This window comes from Chiloscyllium plagiosum, unplaced genomic scaffold (genome assembly GCF_037043375.1).
Source record: "Chiloscyllium plagiosum isolate Xiang-an unplaced genomic scaffold, Cpla_swu_hap1 HiC_scaffold_1, whole genome shotgun sequence".
Classification (NCBI taxonomy): domain Eukaryota; kingdom Metazoa; phylum Chordata; class Chondrichthyes; order Orectolobiformes; family Hemiscylliidae; genus Chiloscyllium; species Chiloscyllium plagiosum.
The window spans coordinates 149,315,218-149,340,023 of NW_028270139.1; the positions used below are offsets into that span (position 1 = coordinate 149,315,218).

A 24,806-nucleotide genomic window follows, 5' to 3' on the forward strand; every position below is an offset into this window, starting at 1 on the left:
GAAGACAAAGTAAAAGGAGAACTTCTACGCCCAACTTGACGAGATCATTCTTTTGCGAGACTTCATTGCCAGAGTCAGGAAAGATCAGAGGCCCTGGACTGCAATAATAGGCAAGGAATGAGTTGGCAAAGTCAACACCAATGGAACACTCCTCCTCACCAAATGCGCTGAACACAATCTGGTGATTACAAACATCCAATTTCATCAGAAAAACAGGCATAATGTCTCCTGGCAGCATCCACACTCCAAACACTGGCATCTCATCTACTACATCATCGTACAATCTTGGGACCAACAAGCGTAGTGATAACAAGAGCTGTTACTATTGCCGGCAAGTGCAGGGCAGACCATTGACTCATCTCGCCACCGCGAGAATGTAGATTCAGCCCAAAAGGAAACACCAAAATCAGAACACTAAGAAATTCAATGCTGACATCCTCCAAGACATCAACCATGTACAGAAGTTCCAACAAAATCTTCAAAAACAACTGCCTCAACAAATCCCACTATCCATAGAAGAATACTGGAATCAACAGAAGAACGCTATCATCACTTCCTGCAAAGAAACAATTGGACTCAAGACAAAAAGAAAAATCAGGATTGGTTCGATGATAATGACGAACTACTCCAACAACTTATTGATGAAAAGAGAACAGCTTTCATCATCTTACAAGATGACCAACAATTGGCTATCAAAAGGAAACGCTATCAGGGATGCAAGGCTGCCATCCAGAAGAGCACCCAAAACCTGAAAAACCAATGGTGGAGGAAAAAAGGTCAGGAAATCCAACAGCTAGCGGACACCAGTGACACTTGAGGCTTCTTCAACACAACTAAAACTATTTTTGGCCCATCCACTTATGGTCAAACCCCTCTCGAAATCCTGAAGAGCAACGCTGACATCAATTCGAGATGGAGGGAGCACTGTGAAGATCTTCTAAATCAAACTACCCCATTTGACAGGAATGTGATCAACAACATTCCAAAGCAGCCCGTTGATGACTCCCTAAGCAAAATACCAACACTTGAAGTAGTCAAGGAAGCCATCAAAACCTTGAAAAACAACAAGGCTGCTAGACTTGATGGAATATCAGCCGAGGTCGACAAAATTAGAGATAACCTCATTCATCACCAACTGCATCAACTTCTCATCAAAATCGAGATATACGAAGACGGACCAGCAGACACTAGAGACTCAGCAATCGTTACCATCTACAAAAGGAAAGGTGATCAATCTGAACGCAAAAACTATTGTGGAATTTCCCTGTTTGCAGCAGTAGGAAAGATCCTCACCTGCTCATGAACAACTGGGTCAAGCCTTTAACCGAGAAGATCCTTCCGGAGACAAAAGCCAGTTTGAGATCATCACGAAGATCAATATGATCTTCATGATGAGACAACTACAAGAAAAACGTCGTGAACAACTTCAACCTTTGTATGTGGCATTCATTGACCTCAAGAAGGGCTTATGCCCGAAACATCGATTCTCCTGTTCCCTGGATGCTGCCTGACCTGCTGCGCTTTTCCAGCAACACATTTTCAGCTCTGATCTCCAGCATCTGCAGACCTCACTTTCTCCTCATTCATTGACCTCACCAAAGCCTTTGACTCAGTATTAAGGGAAGTCCTATGGGATATCCTATCCACTTACGGATGCCCTGAAAAGTACATTCAAATTCTGAGACTCCTCCACGATGGCATGCTTGCCACAGTTATGGTCAGCAACTGGAACTGTGAGCCTTTTCAAGCTAGATCAGGAGTAAAACAGGAATGCGCGATTGCCCCAACTTTGTTCACCATCTTTACTGTGACAATCATCCACGTCATCAAGGACAACCTACCCCCAGGAATAGAAATTGTCGAACAGAACAGATGGCAGAGTTTTCAATCTTGCCTATCTTAAGTCCAAAAACAAGACAGCTATGAGCTCCCTCACTGAATTCCAATACACAAATGACAACAGTGTTGCAGCCCTCTCAGAAAATCACCAGCAACACATTCTGACTGCCTTCAACTGTACACACACAAAACTTGGACCTACCATCAATTTCAAGGCGGCTCAGGTCATCTATCAACCGTAACCAAATTTGATAGAACCAACAATTAAACTTGGCAAAACAACCCTGGAAAATGTGGAGCACTTTCCATATCTTGGAAATCACCTCTCCTCCAATGTCAACCTTAATGACGAGATCCAATATAGTCTTAAAATGTGCTGGAACAGCTTTTGGACATCTCCAAACAAGACTCCTTCATGATCGTGACATCTGGGCAGACACCAAAATGTTAGTGTACAAAGCAGCGGTGATCCCAACACGTCTGTATGCATAAGAAACTTGGACAACATACTGACGACATCTGAAGGCACTCGAAAAGTTCCATCATCGCTGCCTTCGAAACATCTTAAATATCAGTTGGTAAGATAGAAGAACCAACGTCAGCGTGCTGAATGAAGCAAAAACAACAAGCATTGAAACCGATGTCATCAAGAACCAACTAAGATGGAGTGGTCACTTTGTTCAGATGAGAGATGAACATCTGCCAAAACAAATCTTCTACTCCCAGCTTAAAGAAGGCAAATATAAAAGTGGCAGACAATAGAAGAGATTCAAAGATGTTTTAAAAGCCAACATGAAGAAATGTAACATCGACATCAACCACTGGGAAACCAATGCCAAGGACAGAAACTCTGGCAAACCATTATCCGAGAAGGAACAGCAACTTTCAAAGCCGACAGACATGCAGAACTAGAAGAAAAGACAAGAAAATGTAAAGCGAGGCAGCAACAACCAAAACCCGAACTACCATCTGGAACTACTCATCCCAAATACAGAAGAACTTTCAAAGCCAACATTGGACTCATAAGCCAACTGAGGGCCCATTGATAGATCAATGGAACGAAAACTATCATCCTCGACCTCACCACGACAACGACAGTGGAGGTCAGTTACTGAATGTATTCAGACAAGATTGCCAATATTCTTTTAACACAAGAAAATACCGGAAATACTCATGTATAGATCGTTGTATAAGTCAGCCCCTTATTCTTGGCCAAAAAATCTTAAATTTTCCATGTATCTTATGTATAAGTTAGAACATAGAACATAGAACATAGAAGAATACAGCGCAGCACAGGCCCTTTGGCCCTCGATCTTGCGCCGATCCAAGCCCACCTAACCTATACTAACCCACTATCCTCCATATACCTATCCAATGCCCGCTTAAATGCCCATAAAGAGGGAGAGTCCACCACCGCTACTGGCAGGGCATTCCATGAACTTACGACTCGCTGAGTGAAGAACATACCCCTAACTTCAGTCCTATATCTACCCCCCCTTAATTTAAAGCTATGCCCCCTTGTAATACCCGACTCCATACGCGGGAAAAGGTTCACACTGTCAACCCTATCTAACCCCCTAATCATCTTGTACACCTCAATCAAGTCACCCCTAAACCTTCTTCTCTCTAATGAAAACAGCCCCAAGTGTCTCAGTCTTTCCTCATACGATCTTCCTTCCATACCAGGCAACATCCTGGTAAACCTCCTCTGCACCCGTTCCAGTGCCTCCACATCCTTCCTATAGTATGGCGACCAAAACTGCACACAATATTCCAGATGCGGCCGCACCAGAGTCTTATACAACTGCATCATGACCTCAGGACTCCGGAACTCAATTCCTCTACCAATAAAAGCCAGTACGCCATATGCCTTCCTCACCGCACTATTTACCTGGGTGGCAACTTTCAGAGATCTGTGTACATGGACACCAAGATCCCTCTGCTCATCCACACTACCAAGTATCCGACCATTAGCCCAGTACCCCATCTTTTTGTTATTCTTCCCAAAGTGAATCACCTCACACTTAGCTACATTGAATTCCATTTGCCACCTTTCTGCCCAGCTCTGCAGCTTCTCTATATCCTGCTGTAACCTGCCACATCCTTCCTCACTGTCAACAACTCCTCCGACTTTCGTATCATCCGCAAACTTGCTCACCCAACCTTCTAACCCCTCTTCCAGGTCATTTATAAAAATGACAAACAGCAATGGTCCCAAAACGGATCCTTGCGGAACACCACTAGTGACGGCACTCCATGAAGAAACTTTGCCATCAACTACTACCCTCTGTCTTCTTCCATCCAGCCAATTCCTAATCCAAACCTCCAACTCACCCTCAATGCCATATCTCCGTATTTTCTGCAGTAGCCTACCATGGGGAACCTTATCAAACGCCTTACTAAAATCCATATATACCACATCTACCGCTTTCCCCTCATCAACCTCCTTCGTCACCTTTTCAAAGAATTCAATAAGGTTTGTGAGGCCCGACCTGCCCTTCACAAAACCATGCTGACTATCCTTGATCACATTATTCCTATCCAGATGTGCATAAATCCTATCCCTTACAATTCTCTCTAAGACTTTGCCCACAACAGAAGTGAGACTCACCGGCCTATAGTTACTAGGGCTATCCCTACTCCCCTTTTTGAACAAGGGAACCACATTTGCTATCCTCCAGTCTTCTGACACTACTCCTGTAGACAAAGAGGACATAAAAATCAAGGTTGAAACTTTATTGCTGGAACAGCACAGCAGGTCAGGCAGCATCCAGGGAACAGGAGATTCGATGTTTCGGGCACAGGCCCTTCTTCAGGAATGAGCAGAGAGTGTTCAGCAGGAGAAGATAAAAGGTAGGGAGGAGGGACTTGGAGGAGGGGAGTTGGAAATGTGATAGGTGGAAAGAGGTCAAGGTGAGGGTGATAGGTCGGAGTAGGATGGAGGCGGAGAGGTCAAGAAGAAGACTGCAGGTCAGGAAGGCGGTGCTGGGCTGGAAGGATCCGGCTGAGACAAGGTGGGGGGAGGGGGGATGAAGAAACTGGTGAAGTCCAAGTTCATCCCCTGCGGTTGGAGGGTTCCCAGTCGGAAGATAAGACGCTCCTCCTCCGACCGTCGGGTTGTTGTGGTTTGGCGGTGGATGAGTCCAATGACCTGCATATCCTCGGTGGAGTGGGAGGGGGAGTTGAAATGCTGTGCCACAGGTTGGTTGGGTTGGTTCGTCCGGGTGGCCCAGAGGTGCTCTCTGAATCGCTCCGCAAGTAGGCGGCCTGTCTCCCCAATATAGAGGAGGCCACACCGGCTGCAGCGGATGCAGTAGATGATGTGGGTGGAGGTGCAGGTGAATCTGTGGCGGATATGGAAGTTTCCCTTGGGGCCTTGGAAAGAAGTGAGGGGGGAGGTGTGGGCGCAAGTGTTGCACCTCCTGCGGTTGCAAGGGAAGGTGCCGGGAGTGGTGGTTGGGTCGGTGGGGGGTGTGGATCTGACAAGGGAGTCGCGGAGGGAGTGGTCTCTACGGAAAGCTGATATGGGAGGGGAGGGAAATATATCCTTGGTGCTGGGGTCTGTTTGGAGGTGGCGGAAGTGACGGCGGATGATGCGCTGTACATGGAGATTGGTGGGGTGGTGGGTGAGGACCAGTGGGGTTCTGTCCTGGTGGCGGTTGGAGGGGCGGGGCTCAAGGGCGGAGGAGCGGGAAGTGGAGGAGATGCGGTGGAGGGCACCGTCGACCACGTCGGGGGGGAAATTGCGGTCCTTGAAGAAGGAGGCCATCTGTGTTGTACGTATTTTGAACTGGTCCTCCTGGGAGCAGATGCGGCGGAGACGAAGGAATTGGGAGAATGGGATGGCGTTTTTACAGGGGGCAGGATGGGAGGAGGTGTAGTCCAGGTAGCTGTGGGAGTCGGTTGGTTTGTAGTAGATGTCCGTGTTGATTCGGTCGCCTGAGATAGAAACAGAAAGGTCTAGGAAGGGGAGGGAGGAGTCCGAGACTGTCCAGGTGAATTTGAGGTCGGGGTGGAAGGTGTTAGTGTAGTGGATGAACTGTTCAACCTCCTCGTGCCAATGGCTCTGCAATCTCCTCCCTTGCTTCCCAGAGAATCCTAGGATAAATGCCATCAGGCCCAGGGGACTTATCTATTTTCACCTTTTCCAGGATTTCCAACACCTCTTCTCTACATACCTCAAAGCCATCCATTCTACTTATTTGTGACTCAGTATTCACATCGACGACAATGCCCTGTTCCTGAGTAAATACTGAAGAAAAGTATTCATTCAGTGTCTCCCCAATCTCTTCCGCCTCCACACGCAACTTCCCACTACTATCCTTGACTGGACCTATTCCTACCCTAGTCATTCTTTTATTCCTAACATACCTATAGAAAGCCTTAGGGTTTTCCCTAATCCTACCGACTAAGGACCTTTCATGTCCCCTCCTTGCTGCTCTTAGCTCTCTCTTCAGGTCCTTCCTGGCTACCCTATAACTCTCAATCGCCCCAATTGAACCTTCACGTCTCATCTTGAGATAGGCCGCCCTCTTCCATTTAACAAGGGATTCCAATTCCTTATTAAACCACGGCTCCCTCGCACGACACTTTCCTCCCTGCCTGACAGGTACATAATTATCAAGGACACTCAATAGTTGCTCCTTGAACAAGCTCCACATATCATTTACACTCTTGCCTTGGAGTCTACTTTTCCAAGCCACACATCCTAAGTCATGCCTCACCGCATCATAATTTCCCTGACCCCAGCTATAACTCTTGCCCTGTAGTACACACTTATCCCTCTCCATCACGAGAGTAAAAATCACCGAATTATGGTCACTATCCCCAAAGTGCTCACCTACCTCTAATTCTAACACCTGGCCTGGTTCGTTACCCAGAACCAAATCCAGTATGGCCTCACCTCTTGTTGGCCTGTCTACATATTGTGTCAGGAAACTCTCCTGCACACATTGAACAAACACTGACCCATCTAACGAACTTGAGCTATAGCTTTCCCAATCAATATCAGGAAAGTTAAAGTCCCCCATAACAACCACCCTATTACTGTCACTCATCTCCTGAATCACCTTCCCTATCCTTTCTTCAATGATTCTAGGACTATTAGGAGGCCTGTAAAAGACTCCCAACAGGGTGACCTCACCTTTCCTATTCCTAACCTCAGCCCAAACTACCTCAGATGGCAAGTCCTCATCCATCGTCCTTTCCACCACTGTAATACTATCTTTGACAAGCAATGCCACACCTCCCCCTCTTTTACCCCCACCTCTGACCCTACTAAAACATTTAAATCCTGGAACCTGCAACAGCCAATCCTGTCCCTGTTCTAGCCATGTCTCCGTAATAGCCACAACATCGAAGTCCCAGGTACCAACCCACGCTGCAAGTTCACCTACCTTATTTCGTATACTTCTTGCATTGAAGTATACACACTTCAAGCCACTTTCCTGTTTACAGACACCCTCCTTGGAAATTGATGCCATGTTCCTAACCTCCCTACACTCCAGGCCCTGCACCCTGAAGCTACAATCTGGGTTCCCATGCCCTTGCAGAGTTAGTTTAAACCCCCCCCAAGAGCACTAGCAAACCTCCCCCCAAGGATACTGGTGCCCCTCAGGTTCAGGTGTAGACCATCCAAGTTGACCCTATAGAATCGTAGTTGAAAAATGTGGTGCTGGAAAAACACAGCAGGCCAGGCAGCATCCGAGGAGCAGGAGAATCGACGTTTCGGGCATCAGCCCTTCTTCAGGATTCCTATAGAATCGTATTAAAACACGTCCATTCATTCACACCGGTAACTCCATTCACCAGTCTTTGTTTGCTATATCGCATCTCTATTCATTCATAACTCTACTTACTGCACTTGGTTTACTACAGCACGTTTTGATTCATTCATTCAGACCGGTACTCAATCTATCTGTACTTATCGCACTTTGTTCACTATACACGACTGACTTTTGATAATAAAACAGTATTTCGAACTGCAGCATGAATTTCAGCCCCTCAAAACTTGTGTCCATGTATTAGTTGACCCCCTAATTTCAGCCTTAAAAAACCATCCTCAAAATTTAACCTATCCACAAATATATACGGTAAGTTGATCACACAAAAGAAAATAAACAAAACAATACTATGACAATTTAGGAAGAACTTATTATCAACAGTAAAAGGCAAGAGTCAACCCTTTATAGACACTCAACTCCAGTGAAATAACACATCCTTCTTCACTCTAATTTCTTACTCAATTGAAGAGGTCATAAGCAAATTCCTGGTGCTGACTTACTGCACATTCTCTGGATGTGATTCATTCTGTTTCTCCTTGAGACATGCAGACAGGCTACATCACTGACTCTGACTATTTTGAGGCTGCTAAAACAGCACGTGAGCTAGTCTGGATCTTTTCTTCTGAACTGAACCTACTTCTGTAGGTTGTAAAAGCTCAACTTAGTAAACACTTCAGCAATTATCTCACTAGGTAGCTTAACGAATCATTCTAAATCACATGATGAGTAAATGTATAAGGTATGAGCAGGTAGGGAAAGAGTTAAGTTTTGAGTTTTGTGAAACAAGAGGTTCAGCTAAACATGGCTCAGTTAAAAACTTGCAGTAAACAATGAGGTACTGGAGGCAAGGGTAGTGAGTTAACAAGGTGAAAAAGCATTCATTATGTAAAGTCAGTTATTCATTGTACGACGCCAGATGGCTTAATCTCCGCTATTCTCACCCGCTGATTGTAACGGTGATATGTTGCCTTATCTGGATGCCCCTCCCTGTAAGTGATTATGTAATTCATTAAGAAACTGCTGTTCGAGAGAAGACCGAGAACTCATGTCCCTGAGCACGTGTTCTTCCTCCCTCCAGGGCCCGGAATAAAGATGAATGAGGTAAAGCCATACTGTCTCTCTGAGCATTTTGCTTCAATTGAGGTGGAAATGGGACAACAATGATTTCTAAGAAAGACTGCTTTGATCAAATGCTTAAGACCGTAACAAGAAACAAATGACCACTGTGAATTAAAAGTCTACTTACCTCTACTTTGGAATTCAAGTTCTTATATCATTTATTATAGTCTTGCTTTACACACCGACAATTTTAAATTCAATGACAGCTTTTTAACTCTTACTGTTAGCTATAAGGACACACTCAGTATCCATTAAGTTGGAGGTCCTCAAATTTGCTAAAGTCATGATGAAAGTACACTGTAGATTTGATTATAAGGAGTGTGAAATTACAATTATGAGAAGAGACTTGAAATAGAAGGATAATTTCCAAGAGCAGATTTAACAGATTTTTAAAGCTATAAGGAATTTTAGTACAGTGAACAGTCGAACAGCCAGAAGGACTGATGTGCTGCTTTACTTTCTCCGTCCAGGTGAATCCTGAGCTGATGAGCCAAGGTCAAGCATGAGCGTTTTACTGGGCTGAATTGAGAGTGTCTTACATCAGTTACATGGAGAAATTAGAGAAGCTGGCGTTGTTCACTTTTAAAGGACAGAACATCAAGAATAGCTTTGATTGAGATATTCAAAAATCATGATCGGTTTTGAGAGAGTGAGAAAAGGAGAACTTGTTGCAAGTGGCAGAAGGATTGGTAACCAGAAAACAACATTTCCAGAAGACAGGTGTCTGCAGGTTATTATCTAGAACGTGCTGGCTAAAGAGATAGTAGAATGATTTAATAATAATAATATTCAAATTGAAACTGGATAAACACTTGAAGGAAGGAAATTTATAGAATGTGGAAAGAGCAGGTGAGTGTGACTACTTGAATGGCTCCAATAAAGAGCTAGCACAAGCATAATAGATTGAAAGGTCTCTTGCAATCAACGCTAGAAATCAACTTTTTTGTAAATACAGGTCTAATATTAAAACCTATTGACAAATATAGCTTCATCAATAAACCTAATAATAATCAAAACAACAGAATTTTCATTACTATCCAAGATTCAAGAAATCCCCAGTGTACATGTTATCACAGCAATATTTGCAAACATGAAAAACCAAGTAATAAAGTGAAAGTGACTGCCCCTGGAGCCAAAACCTCATTTAATTTCTGCTTAGGAGTGATGTGAGGGATCAGCATAGGTTACAGAAGTAGTATTACTTTTTATATTGGAGGTCCAAGTACAGGATTACAATTTCTTTTCAATATCTGGTTGGCAGTAGCCATCTATTACGTAGCATTTCACTTGCACAAAAATATCCTCTAATGTCAAAGGCTGTTAATGAGTTTTTCCAGTGCAGCTGCTGGCTAAGCTGAACTATTTTGTCCAACAAAAGAAAAACCACTTTCAGACATTGTACACAATAAACATGAAATGTGTTGGTGCTTTAGAGTACAACAGGTATCAAAGAAGAATGTCATACAGTAAGGTCAAACTATTACACCCAGCTTAGCAGGACAGTTCTCAAACACCGAGTGTACAAAAGGGATCAAAGAAGGAGTAATAACACCCACACAGAAACAGAAATTTAGAAAGATATTCATCACCCAGGAAGTGACTTGGTAAAGTTGATCAGCTTGAGAAAAATAAAAAGACAAACATACAGAAACTGATATAACCATTTTCCAAATTAATAGTAGAGTCCTAGAGATAAGAAAAGCCTCACCCAGGATTGTTAATTTACCCCGTGTTTCTCCCACTGCAATGAAACATCCACAGTTCACTTCAACCTCATGGATGAGGGAGAGAAAATCATTCAGTATTTCCACTTTGGAGTGCTATCTCAGGGAAGAGACTGGGCAAGAACAGCATGAGGACTTAGCTGCAATATTTTCTGTCATCCAATAGTCTTCTGGACCTTATCAAGGTGGCCAATGCTTGACAAACATCCCAAGATGAAGCCAACTATTCTTGCCCCACTCGCCAACCCAGTAGGAGGACAGGAGTGAAGATGACAACAAATGGTACAAATGTGAACTTGTTTTGTTACTGTCAGAATTCTATATATGTTGTTCTGTTACAATATTAAGAGAACATTGGAATAATGAAATAAAACAAAGGTTGTTGGAAAAGCTCAGAAGGTCTGGCAGCATCTGTGAAGAGAAATCAAAGTTAACATTTCAGGTCCGATGACCAGGCTTGAAACGTTAACTTTGTTTCTCTTCACAGATGCTGCCAGACCTGCTGAGCTTTTCCAGCAATCTCTGTTTTTGTTTCTGATTTACAGCATCTGCAGTTCTTTCATTTTTTAATTGGAATAATGAAATCTGAAGGCAACAAAATCATGAATGTAGCTTTTGCAACAGTTGAAGGGCCGAAGCAGAGATATATGGGTACAAACTTTCGACTTAGGAACACTCGTACTTACGAAAGCATTCCCTTTCAGGGCTGTAATTTTAAAGGTTCGACATACGAACATTCCTTCATACTTATGAACGGCTACATTATATTGTCCTGCATGCTGTTCCCACTTGTGTACAAGTCAACTTGCAAAGGACTCAAGAACAGAACCTTTTGCAACCCATGAACTGTCTGCACAGACAAGCGACGCTATGGAAATGATATTATACAGATACAGCCTTGAAATGGATAGCACAGCATGGTGCTCACCTCCTGGTCAATTAGTATGTTGAGGTTGCAGAAAATCAACTTGAGTGATTGAGTTTCAGACAGTGACCAACTATGGAAGACGGAAATATTGATGAAGTAACAATATTTGTGACAGGAGCCAAAGCCCAATATTCCCACTAAGCTGGGAAGCCCAACAGTAATACACAAAATGTGACAAGTGATATAATCTGGCCATAGTTTCAGAACTAAGTCGCTGAACTACCAGCAGGTAGTGGCGTTGGTGTGCACCATCTACAAGATTTACTGCAGCAACTCATCAAATCCTTCAACCTCTACAAACCAAGACATGGTCAGTCAATGCGTGGAAACAAGAAAAATCATAGAATTATTACAGCAAAGGAGGAAATGATTTGACCCTTTCTTTGTGTGCTGGTCTTCAGGTGAGTTGTTATATTGAGGACTACACTCCTGGGTGCATGCAATAAATTCCTTGACAATCAATTGAAGTGGAGCAGAACCACTTCACTACAAGCATTGATTAAGGCAGATGATCTGGACATTACAGAATTTTTTTTTTAAAAATCAACCTGTCAACATTAATACACATCACTGAAAGCAAGTGGGACTTGAAACCAGTTCAGACATGACTGATGTTTAGCAACCATTTTAAACTCTCATAAATTCCTAAATCTTAATGGGGTGGCATGGCGGCACAGTGGTTAGCAGCACCAGGAACCCGGATTTGATTCCAGCCTTCGGCAACCATGGAGTCTGCACATTCTCCCCATTTCTGCATGGGTTTCCACCAGGAACTCCAGCCTCCTCCCACAGACCAAAGATGACCCAATCTGTCTTAACAGGGTCTCCAAGTGAACATTTCATTGAGTACTATTCTCTCCTTTTCTTCGTAACCCTGCACATGCTTCTTTTTCAAGAAACAGTCCAACCATATGCTGAAAACCTTGCTTGAAACTGCTTTCACCATATTATCACAAAGTACATTCCAAACTCCAAAGTGCTTAGCGTGTGAGAAAGCTTTTCCTCATATTATTATTGATTCTTTTGCAAATTAATTCAAATCTGCACCCTCTGTATTCTCAATCCTTTGAAGAGGTGGAACAGTTTTCCTACCAAGTCTGTCCATATCTGATTTAAGTGCAGAAACCAAAATGTAAGTTGATTCAGAGGCAGGGTCAGAAATAAATGTATAACAAAACAACATGCAACAGACTCAAGAACAGAACGTTTTGCAACCCATGAACTGTCTGCACAGACAAGAGATGCTATGGAAGTGGTATTATACAGACACAGCCTCGGAATGGATAGCACAGCATGGTGCTCAGCAACGTAGTAATGCGCAAATTAGGAAGGGCCATTTTACACTGTCAGTCTCCTCAGCTAAGTAGTTTCTACTGAAAGGGGGAACTGGTGATTAAACTTCAGTTACTTTTAAAATCTTTATCAGTTACATTTGAATCCTATGCTCCAATTCCTAAAACAAATTCCTAAAATTTTCACTGTTGGCAAACTTAGCTGTAGTTTACTATTATTTAACTCATGCAAAAAAAGGGGTAAAATACATTGGGTCAATAATTTTCAAAGTACGAAACAGGATGACTGATATAATGGTAAAAAATTAACAGAAACAATTTCAAACCCATGATGGATAGCAAATGTCAAACTACAAACTTCAAAACAGTAAACACCATAGTCACCGTTTCCAGTTACCGCAATCAATTTGCAGTTCAATCTAATAGATCAACAAGTTTATTCCATGATAATTAAAGCAGTTAGGGGCAATACAGATGTGAGTTATCAAATTAGAGATGTGAATTATGAAGGCAAGACTTCCAGTCTTGGAGCCTTTGGAGGGGGTATCTTATAAAATGAAGTATACCAAATAGCAAATGATATTTGAGTTCTGGCTGGGTAAGTAACACTATCCGAGCTAAGCCCTGGACTGATGGACAAAACTCCAAGGCTGACACTTCAGTGCAGAACAGAAATGCTGTTGCATAGCTGGTGACTTTCAAATGAGACATCAAACCAAGGACCCATCTTACCCAAAAAGCAATTTGAGACATCCAGTGAAAGGCAATATATAAATGTGTGTTTTTATTTCATGATGTGGAAGTGCCAGTGTTGGACTGGGGTAGACCAAGTTAAAAATCACACAGCACTAGGTTATAGTCCAGCAGGTTCATTTGGAAGCACTAGCTTTCGGAGCGCTGCTCCTTCAGCAGGTGGATGTGGAGCAGGACCATAAGACACAGAATTTAACGCAAAAGATCATTGGGCACACGCATGGCCTAGAGGGAACACTGGGATAGTAGTGAAATTTGAATTCAATAAATTCAAAAAATCTGGAAAAAAAACTGGCCTAATAATGAACAATATAACTGAGTGTTGTAGCAGCCCAACTGATTAACAACTGTGCTGTAGAGGAGGAAACTTACTATCTTCACACAGTTTGGCTACTTGTGATTACTCCCAAGATATTCTCCCTTTTTCTCAGATCTCTCTACTTTAAATGTTACCCCCAAAATAACTCAATATAAGCAAGAAAGCCTGATTTCTACCCCCTATCTCGCCATATAAAATCTCCCTCTTCCTCCTCCTTCAATCCCCAATGTCTCCCCTAGCCCCCTCTATCAGTCATGAAGACATTCACCAACATCCTTTTGATAGCACTTTCCAAACCCACAAACATCCATCTAGAAAGAGAAGGACAGCAGATACTTGGGGTCATGAATATCTGAACGTTTCCCTCCAAGCCCTTCAACATTCTAATTTGAAACTGTATGCCATTTGACCCAGTGCATCCAGATCAAAATCCTAGAACTTTCTCCTTAACTACATAATGGATCTGCAGACACCAAATGGACTTTGGCAGTTTAGACTGGCAGCTCACCACCACATTCTCAAGGGCAACTAAGAATGGACAATATACGCTGGCACAGACTGTGGTGCCCAGATCCCATGAATAAATTTTTAAAAAGTACTCTCTCTCTCTCTCTCTCTCCCCTGCCAGTCTCACATTTGTCAGCCAACATACTACCCACCATTACAAATCACTATCATAATCCTGCAGAAAGTAGTCAGTCCAATAAAAGTAATTTCTCTTTGCCTTCTGTCAGTCTGAGAGGAGGTAACTAATCTCAGGCAGTCTGCATGTTTCAGAACTTGGAATTCAATGTGAAAACATTCCTCTCCTGATCACCGCATACAGTGAATCTCTGGAAAGTGCACGCGGTGAAACAAGATCAGACTTCTGATGTATTTGGCCCCAGTTCATGATGGAACAACTTTCAGATATTTGGAGGAAGAGTTTCTATTTTGGGGGAAGTCAGCAATTGATGCACAAAATTGTACTCATTTTCTGCAGTGAATTTGCGTTTCAGGTTGACAAACTTGTTTGCAGAACCACAAATGTACAATCACAAACATAAAATCTTTCATGATCTAATTCAATTAACCAGTGGTTGTGAAGGGTTCACTAGCTTTGCTGGGGTATGCTAACCAGTCATATGTACAAAGATTTGAAACCAGTCCTTCAAGCCCACCATTCAATGCGCTCTGAAGTCCACATTCTTATCTACTCTCAACAACCTTTGACTAATCCAATAACCTGTCGAACAATCATCTATGCACTTTAGCCTTGAAAATATTCAATGACTCCCACCTGAGGCAGAGAGAGTTCCAAACGCAGACAAACCTCAAAAAATTCTCACCTCTGTCCCGAAATGACAATCCCTAATTCTAAAACAGTTCTCCTAGTTCTGGTCTCAACCATGTGAGGAAATATCCTTTGTGTATCGATCTTGTCGAAGCCATTCTGGATCTTAATAAATTTCAATCATGTCACCCTTCACTCTTCTAAACCTCAAGTGAAACAAGCCCACCTTGTCCAGCCTATGCTCAATCAATCTCATAAACATATTGACCACCTCCAAATGTACTAGCATCCTTCCTAAACAGGAGACCAAATTGGTCAGTGTTCACAATGTGGCTTCACCCATGTACTGTATAATTGAAGCAGAAGATCCTTACTTTTATGTTTAATTCCCCTCATGAAAGAATAGCACCCCATTAGTTTTCTTGATTAATTGTTATATTTGCATACTTTTTGTAACTCATGCACAAGAATACACAGGAATCTTTCTGCACCTCAGATTTCTGCTGTCAACTTTTTCATTCTTTCCTGCCAAAGTGAACAACTTGACATTTTCTCACTTTATAGTCAATTTGCCATATTTGTCACCTTTCATAAACATTATAGATAATGTTCTGGATCTCTTCTCCACAACATACTTCGTTGATGTTATCTGCCAATTTAGCCACTATTCCTTAGCTCCCTTCATCCAAGTCATTGACATGAATTGTACAAGGTTGAGATCCAGCACAGACCCGTGTGGGACTTCACTCATCATATCCTGTGAATCAGACAAAGATCCATTTATGTATACTGGCTGCCTTCTGCCACCCAATCTTCTGTCCATCCTACATGATTCTCCACAACATGAGCCTTTATTTTTCACAATAACCTTTAATCTGGTTCCTCATCAAATACCTCCTGTTAAATACCAGCTCCCCTTAATTCACAGCACTCCTGAAAAAGTTTTTTTAAATAAATTGGTTGAACATGATTTTCCTGTCACAAAATCATGCTGACTCTTTCCAATTACCTTGAGCTATTTTTTTAAAAAGCTAGTTATAATCTCTTCGCCATGACAAATATTGATCAATTCAGCCTACGTACCCTGTTTGCTGCCTCTCACCCTTCTTGAATATAGGGATTATATTGTATTTGCCACTTTCGAGTTTGATTGAATCTTTCATGAATCTAATGAAGTTCAAATAATTAACTCCAAAGCCATGAGCCATCTCTTTTAAGACCCCAGGATGAAACCCATCTGGAGCCTGAAACTTGTCTAGCCCACAGCTTCATCATTTTGCTTATACTGTACTGCTAATTTCAGAAAATTCCTCTCTCACTTCCACCTCTTGATTTACATCTATTACTGGAATGTTTGTTGTATCCTCTGTACTCTTTTCCTTTTTACCTACCTGTTTTACATTCCTTGTTAGCTTCCTATCAAACTCTAATTATTTCACCCCAATCAATCTATTATCATTCCCTGCCTGATCTTTACATTGACCAATTATCTGACCTGCCACTCACCTTTAAGCAGTTATTGGCTTTTTCCTTAAGTTTGATGCTTGTCCTAACTTCTTTAGGGATGGGTGATGGATCCTTCCTTCTGAAATTTTATTTACAGTAAGAATATACTTGAGTATTCTGAAATTTCCCCAAAAATGTCAGCTATTGAATCTCTACTGATGTACCTTCTAACCTAGTCAAAGAATCATAAAAGAAGGGCTTATGCCCGAAACGTCGATTCTCCTGTTCCCTGGATGCTGCCTGACCTGCTGCGCTTTTCCAGCAACACATTTCCAGCAAAGAATCATAAATCCCTACAGTATGGAAACAGGACATTCAGCCCAACAAGTTCACACTGACTCTCTGAGGAACACCTCACCCAGGCTCACCCCCCTCCCCCCCCCCCCCAACCCTAACCATATAACCTTGCATTTTGCATTTCCATGGCTAATTCACCTAATCGACACATCCCTGAACACTATGGGCAACTTAACATTGCCAATCTACCTAGCCTGCACATCTTTGGACTGTGGAAAGAAACCAGAGCATCCAGAGGAAACCCACCCAGGCACAGGGAGAACATGTAAACTCTACACAGTCACCCAAGAGTGGAAATGAACCCAGATCCCGGGCACTGTGAGGCAGCAGTGCTAACCGCTGAGCCATTGTGCCATCCCAAACTAGTATTCTAGTTCACCTCAGCTAGCTCAGGTTGATGCCCTTACTTTAGTTTAATATATTAGTCTTGCAGCTAATCTTCTCCCTTTGAAACTGATGTAAAGTTTAATCAAATTGTGATTTCTGCAGCAGAGGTTGCCTTATCTCTGAGGTTGTTGATTAATCTTACCATGGTACACAATATCAAGTTAAATATAACCTGCTCTCTGGTCAGTTCAAAGTATGCTGTTATTAGAATCTGATATCTCCAGTTTAGAGGCAGATTAAAGTCACCCACAATTATTAGTATTACTCCATCATAAACACGCAATATTTCTTCTTGTATTCTTTATCCTACAGCATGGTTACTGTTAGCAGGCTTGCAGAATAATCTGTGACTTATTTCCTTTACTATTCCTCATTTCCACCCAAGATTGTATATTCTGATCTCCTGAACTAAGGTCATCTCTAACTATTGCACAAACACCATCCTTGATTAACAAGGTGTTGTCTCTTCACCTTTACCAAGCTTCTTATCCTTTTCAGATTTCACGCAGCCCTCAATATGCAGGACATAATCCTGCAGCTACCTTCTCTGTAATGGCTACCAGATCATGTTTATTTATTCTAGTGTGTGCTATCAATTAATGTTTTTATGAATGCCACGTGCATTCAGTTACAGGGCTTTTAATTTTATCTTTTTGCTATCTTTGTAACTTAAAGCCTTAATTGGTAGAAAATAACTGGGAATGTGCTTTCTCTGCACCTTCCTGCTATTCTCTGACCCTCATTTTCTATACAACTATTTTCCTCTCTTACCTGTCGCTGCTCTCTAATTAAGCACACTTTTCCAAATGTGATCCCTTGTCCCCGCTATTTCATTCAAAACCCCCTCTCTACTTCCTGAAATATGCTGTCCACAAGAATACTGGTCCCAGCAAGGTTCAGGTGTAGAGCATCCAAATCTTCCCCACTTTCCCAGTACTGTGCCAATGTCCCACAAATTGGGACTCACTTCCTCCACATCATGAGCCATGTTCATCGTTCTAATTTTATATGCCCTAAGCCAAACTGCATACGGTTGAGGTAATAAATCAAAGACTATAAACTTTATGATTCTGCTTTTAATTTCCTGCCTAGCTCCTCATACTATCTACATGGAACCTCTTCCCTCATGCTACTTATGTTGTTGGTCCCTATATGGACCATGGCAATTGGATCCTTCCCAGCACCGAATGGACATCCTACACCCTGGCATCAGAAAGAGAAACAGCCACCTGCACTCACTCTTTCCAGACCATACTATCACCTCCTCACACGGTATTCCCTGTTGCATCACAATCTTGTACTACAGTTAGGATCACTTTACTCATCTATGTTGGAGACCCCGCTCTCATCCAAACTTCAAACCTGCTGGATAATTGCAGAAGCTGATACATCTGTCTTCTGGGTTCCCTTATCTGCCTCACTCACAGTCGCACCCTCCAGTCCCTGAGGCATCTGCATGGGTATATGAATAGGAAGGGTTTGGAGGGATATGGGCCGGGTGCTGGCAGTTGGGATATCTGGTCGGCATGGACGGGTTGGACCGAAGGGTCTGTTTCCATGCTGTACATCTATGACTCTGTGACTATTCAAACCAGAAGGACCTAACCTAAATAGTGTGACTGCCTCCTGATACAAAGAATCTAGATACCTTTTCCACTCCCTGATGTGTCACGTCTGTTACTTAGCCTCCAGCTCAAACTCTGAGCCGAAGTCAGTCGAATTTCAAATACTGCAGAAATCAGTTCCAAAGAAGGATCACTAGACCTGAAACGTTAACTCTGATTTCTCTCCACAGACACTGCCAGATCTGCTGAGATTTTCCAGCAATTTCTGGTTTTGCTATGGCAGACATCCCCCTCTTCCCTTTACTGTCCAGCCTCACAACATCAAAAAAAGGCAGAGGGGAGCTGGTGGCTTTGTACTTGAGCCGAAGAGTGTGGTGCTGGAAAAGCACAGCAGGTCAGGCAGCATCCAAGGAGCAGGAGAATCAATGTTTCGAGCATAAGCACTTCAACAGGGCTTCGTACTTGACCCTGGCAAGATTCAGCATCTAAATACTGAAATCTCTTGCACAGGCAGCCATTTCTGTCAAAGTGATTTCAGGTACACTCTGCATTAGGGCCATGCATATCTTAAAACCTGGGAGAAAGATGAGGACTGCAGATGCTGGAGAGTCAGAGTCAAAAGGTGCGGCACTGGAAAAGTCAAGCAGTCTGCAATCCTCACTTTCTTCTAGTTGCTTGCCTGATCTGCTGTGCTTTTCCAGCATCACACTTTTTGACATCTTAAAACTTGCCCATATGCAGTTCATAGCCGCAATATAAGAAGTTCAAATCAACAAAAAAAAGGAAAAGGCAAGAAAAACAAAATAGGTCAGAATAGTGAACAAGATGAAAGTCAGTCATTAGATGCGAAAAGAAAAATATAAGGGAAGAAATTAGCATAGGAGAGGAGGGGAATATGTCACAAAAGACAGCTGATAGGACACCAAAACAATGGGGATAAGAAATGAACAAACAGGGTATGAAGCAAACTGAAACAACTTTGCAGCAGGAGTTCAACACCATCTAGGACACAGGCTGCTTGCTTGGCATCTATTCACATCTTCAACATTCACTCCTTGCACCATCGACTCAGTGGCAGCAGTGTGTACCATCGACAAGATACACTGGGACAGGTTGCAAAGGTTCCTGAAACAGCACCTTTCAAACTCACATTTCCTAGAACTTAGAAAGACAAAGACCAGTAGATATATGGGAATATCAGCCCCTCTAAGTTGCCCTCCAAACCAGAGACCATCCTGACAAGGAAATTCCTTAATGGTCATCAGGTCAAATCCTGAAACTCGCTTCTTAACAGTACCATGGATGTCCCTATACTTCAAGAAGTGCTGGGTTTCAAGAAGATGGTTCCCCACCAACTTCTCCAGAGCAATAGTGAATGTGCAATGAAGGCAAAAGTGAAGACTGCAGATGCTGGAGATTAGAGTCGACAGTGTGATGCTGGAAAAGAATAGCAGGTCAGGCAGCATCCGGGGAGCAGGGGAATTGATGTTTCGGGCACTAGTCCTTCATCAGGAATCTGGTCCAGTCAATAAGGCCTATGTCTCATGACTAAATAAATCAAAACAAAAAAAAAATGAACATACCAAATCTGGTGAAACAAAAAAATTCACCACAAACAAAATAATATACAAAATTGTTACAGCACAGAAGACAACCATTCAAACCATTATATTTGCACCAGCTTTCCGAATGATCAGCTTAGCAGGTGCCTCTTGGACTGAATTCTCCCCAACACACTGCACATTGTGCCCCTTCAGAAAATCATCGCATTTTCTTGATGCCTCCACCACATGCTCAGCAATGCATTCCAGACATTAACAACTCACTTATGACTGTATGACTCATTGCATTAAGCCATTTTACCTCATCCCACCTCTGCTTCCTTTTTTTAAAAAACCAATTACTTTAAATCTGTGCCCCCTTGTTCACAATTATTTCATGGAATACAGTATATGGATTTCAGTAAAGCCTTTAATAAGGTTCCACATGGTGGGCTGCTCTGGGAGGTTAGATGGCATTGAATCCAGGGCGAATTGGATACACAATTGGCTCGATGGTAGGAATCAGAGGGTAAGAGTGGAAGTATGCTTTTCGGACTGGAGGTCTGTGACGAGTGGAATACCTCAGCGGTCGTTGCTGGACCCATTACTGTTTGTTATCTATATTGATGATTTGCATGAGAATGTACAAGGCATAATGAGTGCGTTTGCTGATGACACGAAAACAGGAGGTATCGTGGACAGCGAGGAAGGTTACCAGAAATTGCAGCAGGACCTTGATCAGCTGGGGAAGTGGGCCGAGAAACGGCAAATGGAGTTTAATATAGATGAATGTGAGGTCTTGCGTTTTGGAAAATCAAATCAAGGTAGGCGTTTCATGGTGAATTGATGGAGCCTTAAGGAATTTAGTGGAACAGAGGAATTCTGGAGTTCAGATTCACAATTCTGCAAAAGTGGAGTCACAGGGCATTGAAAAAGGCTTTTGGCATACTGGTATTTATCAGTCAGGGCACTGAGTATATAAGTTGGGAACTGATGTTGCAGTTATACAGGACAGTGATACAGGGCTTGAAGTATTATGTTCAGTTTTGGTCACCTTGTTATAAGGATATTATTAAACTGGAGAGAGTGCAGAAGAAATTTACAAGGATGTTGGCAGGACTCAACAGTCTGAGTTATAGGGAGCGATCAAACTGGCTAGGTTTTTTTTAAGCGTAGTAGACTGAGGGGGGATTTCATAGGTGTGTATGAGATTACAAAGGTATGGATAGGGTGAATCACTCAGTCTTTTTCCCAAGGTTGGAGAATTGAGGACGAGAGGGCATCAGTTTAAGGTTAGAGGGGAAAGAATAAATGAGAAACAGAGAGACAACTTTTTTTTTACACACACAGAGGGTGGTTCGCATATGGAATGAGCTGCCAGCTGAAGTGGTTGAGGTGAGTCCATTAACATTTAAAAGGCATTTGGACATGGATAGGAAAGGTTTAGAAGGACATGGGCCAAATGCAGGGAAATGGGGTTTGCGTGGATGGACATTTTGGTCAGCATGAACCAGTTTGGGCCAAAGGGCCTGTCTCCGTGTTGTAGGACTGAATGGAAACAGTGTTTCCCTATTTATTCTGTCCAGGGACCCTCAGGATTGAATACTGCACTTTGATCATTAAGGAACAGCCTGTCAAGCTTTCCCCACCATTTAACACAATCATAGCTGACAGAAAACCTCAATGCCATTTACCTACCACATGCCATCAAATTTCCTCTAACCATGGTCATTAAAGAAAAGTTTCAACATCTCTAGTCGATACTTAACCGAAGTGCCTCATGCCTGCAACCAACTTGAATATCTTTTCTGAATCCATTCAAATGCCTTCACGTCCTTGCTAAAGTGCAGCACCTAAAACAGGACACCATACTCTAGCCAAGGCAGGAACGTGCCTTATACATATTTCAAGAGAATCTCCTGGCTCTTATACTCTATGTCTCTAATAGTGAAGTATAAATGCTGTATGTTATTAACTGATCTCTTAATAATCCTGTCACCTGCAATGAATTATGCAATATACACAAACTAATTACCTTAATGAACATATATGCAGTGAACTTTGTTCAGAAATCAAATGGAAAAGGTCACAAAAGGGGCAATGAAATACACTGGAGATGACTCAAGAACCCTTCCACCACCAAAGACCTAAACAGGAATCCGAAGCAACCATTCAGCTTCTCAGGTTTGTTCCACTATTCACTGAGATTGTGCCTGACTTCATACCACCTAACTCCATGCCTTTACCCTAAATCACTGAATAGATTTTTCTTAAATGACAATGATAAAGTCAGATTTAAAACTCTCAGTTGAGCAAGCATCAATTGCCACTGGTGCAAGACAGTTTCAAACTTCTACTGTTTTAAATGAGATGGCAAACAAAGATGTGACTCTGAAAGACTCTATGGTACAATCAGAAAGAGCAGCAAGCAAGTGATCCTTGAAGACCAATATTTATCCCTCAGTTAACATCACCAGAACTGATAATGTGGTTGTGATATTATTTGCAGCAGCTTGTTGTATGCAAACTGGTTGCTTTGTTTCATGCATCACGATAGTAACTACACCTCAAAAGTGCATCACTGGCTCTAAGTGAGTATGTAGTTCAAACCACCCCTTAGGCTTCTAAATTTCAAGGCAATACACAATTTTTTTTCAGAAAAGCCCTTACAGAAAATAAAACATAGTTGCATGCATTCCATAAGTGTAGTGACAATCAGTATTGGAGAGGATAAAGGGGTAAAAACATGACTCTTGCAGCAATGACTGGGGGGAGCAGCCCAGGGGTGGCTCTGAGCCCAGAGGTCAGAGGTCACCCTGCGGCCTACAACCTGAGGCTTTTCTATCTAGCGCCCGAAACGCGCTAGCGGGAGGAGTGACCGCGCCCACAGCAATGTGGACGCTGCACCCGGGTAAAGCGCTGTCGACATGAGTGTGGGTGCACCATGCGCTGTCCAATACTCACGGAGGAGCCGCACCCAAAGCCCGCGATGTGCCATCGTCTCCCCGCAAGCGGCGGTCACTCGCCCAATGACAACACACTAGGACCCCCAGCTGACAGCTGCCACCTCCGCCTGATTCCATCACCGACTCCGAACCTTCCCCAATACAGGCAGCCCGCGGCAACGAATCTTCCATTCGTCCAAAATTGAGTCATCTTTTGAGTCGAATTAGCAGTCTCGGTTTTTTTTTAAATTGGGCGATCGACGACGTTGCCTAAACAATGTGGTGCGGGCTTCGTGTTCGCGTAGGCTTCTGGGAAATGTAGTTCTTCCCATGCCCACAGGCGGTGTTTTGCACACGTCAAGTAACAAGCACAAGTCTATCAGATTGGTAAAAACAATGACTGCAGATGCTGGGAACCAGATTCTGGATTAGTGGTGCTGGAAAAGCACAGCAGTTCAGGCAGCATCCGAGGAGCAGGAAAATCGATGTTTCGGGCAAAAGCCTTTCATCAGGAATAAAGGCAGTGAGCCTGGAGCGTGGAGAGATATGTTGAAGGTGTTGGCCCCCAGTGTTCTCTGTCTGTGCCATGATGTTTAGATTGATTCTAATCTAAAAAGTGAGATAACAGAGTTTTACATAAATTCATGAAGTTTTTGAGCTCAGAGTTCTACATGAATGCATGCAGTTTTTGAGCAAAGTACAGTGTAACTCTGCAAGTACAAATTCACCCCACAAAATGTATGTGTGCATGTGGGTCTTTGTCTGTCTGTGTGTGTGTGTCTGTATGGGGTGGGGGTTGTGAGTGTGAGAAAGTGTATGTGTGTAGTTGAGTGCAGAGTGTCTTAAGTCTGTGAGGGGATGTGTGTGGGTGTCTGTGTGCGTGTCTGTGTGTACCTTGTTCGTGTGTATGTGAGAGTGTGTGTGTGTGTGTGCGTAGGAATATCTGTGTTTGTGTGTGTGTGTAGTGCAATGGTGATCACCTGTAATGTGGCATGAACCCAAGGTCCTGGTTGAGGCCCTCCCTATGAGTGCCAAACTTAGCTATCAGCCTCTGCTTGGCCACTTTTCTCTGCTGCCTATCCCAAAGTCCACCTTGGAGGATAGTCACCTGAAGGTCCGAGGCTGAATGTCCTGGACCACTGAAGTGTTCCCCAACTGGGAGGGAACCCTCCTGTCTGTTGATTGTTGCGCAGTGCCCATTCATCCGTTGTCGTAGCCTTTGCTCAGTTTCCCCAATGTACCATGCCTCCGGGCATCCTTGCCTGCAACGTATAAGATAGACAACGTTGGCTGAGTCACATGAGTACCTGCCATGTACAAGGTGGGAGGTGTTCCCACGCGTAATAGTGGTATCTATGTCCACAATCTGACACGTCTTGTAACGTCCAGCGTGACAGGGTTGTATGGAGTTGTCCTGAGTTTGCTACGAACAATGATCTTTTTGAGGTTTGGCGGTTGTTTAAAGGCAAGTCGTGGTGGTGTGGGGAAGGTCTTGGTGAGGTGCTCATCCTCATTGATAATGTGTTGCAGGTCAC

The 24,806-nt window shown here is 43.0% G+C and overlaps 1 protein-coding gene across 2 annotated transcripts in view; it reads right to left on the reverse strand.

Moving 5' to 3' along the window:
* Nucleotides 1-23,424, reverse strand: part of suclg1 (succinate-CoA ligase GDP/ADP-forming subunit alph) — an 88,287-nt gene extending 64,863 nt beyond the window's left edge. The window contains exon 1 of one of the 2 annotated variants that reach the window (XM_087991538.1): nucleotides 23,291-23,424. In XM_087991538.1, coding sequence (XP_087847664.1) covers nucleotides 23,291-23,409 — 119 coding nt within the window. In that variant the 5' untranslated portion in view covers nucleotides 23,410-23,424. The remainder of the gene's footprint in view (nucleotides 1-23,290) is intronic. The other variant, XM_043699107.2, reaches the window with a different exon arrangement.
* Nucleotides 23,425-24,806: the final 1,382 nt, after the last annotated feature.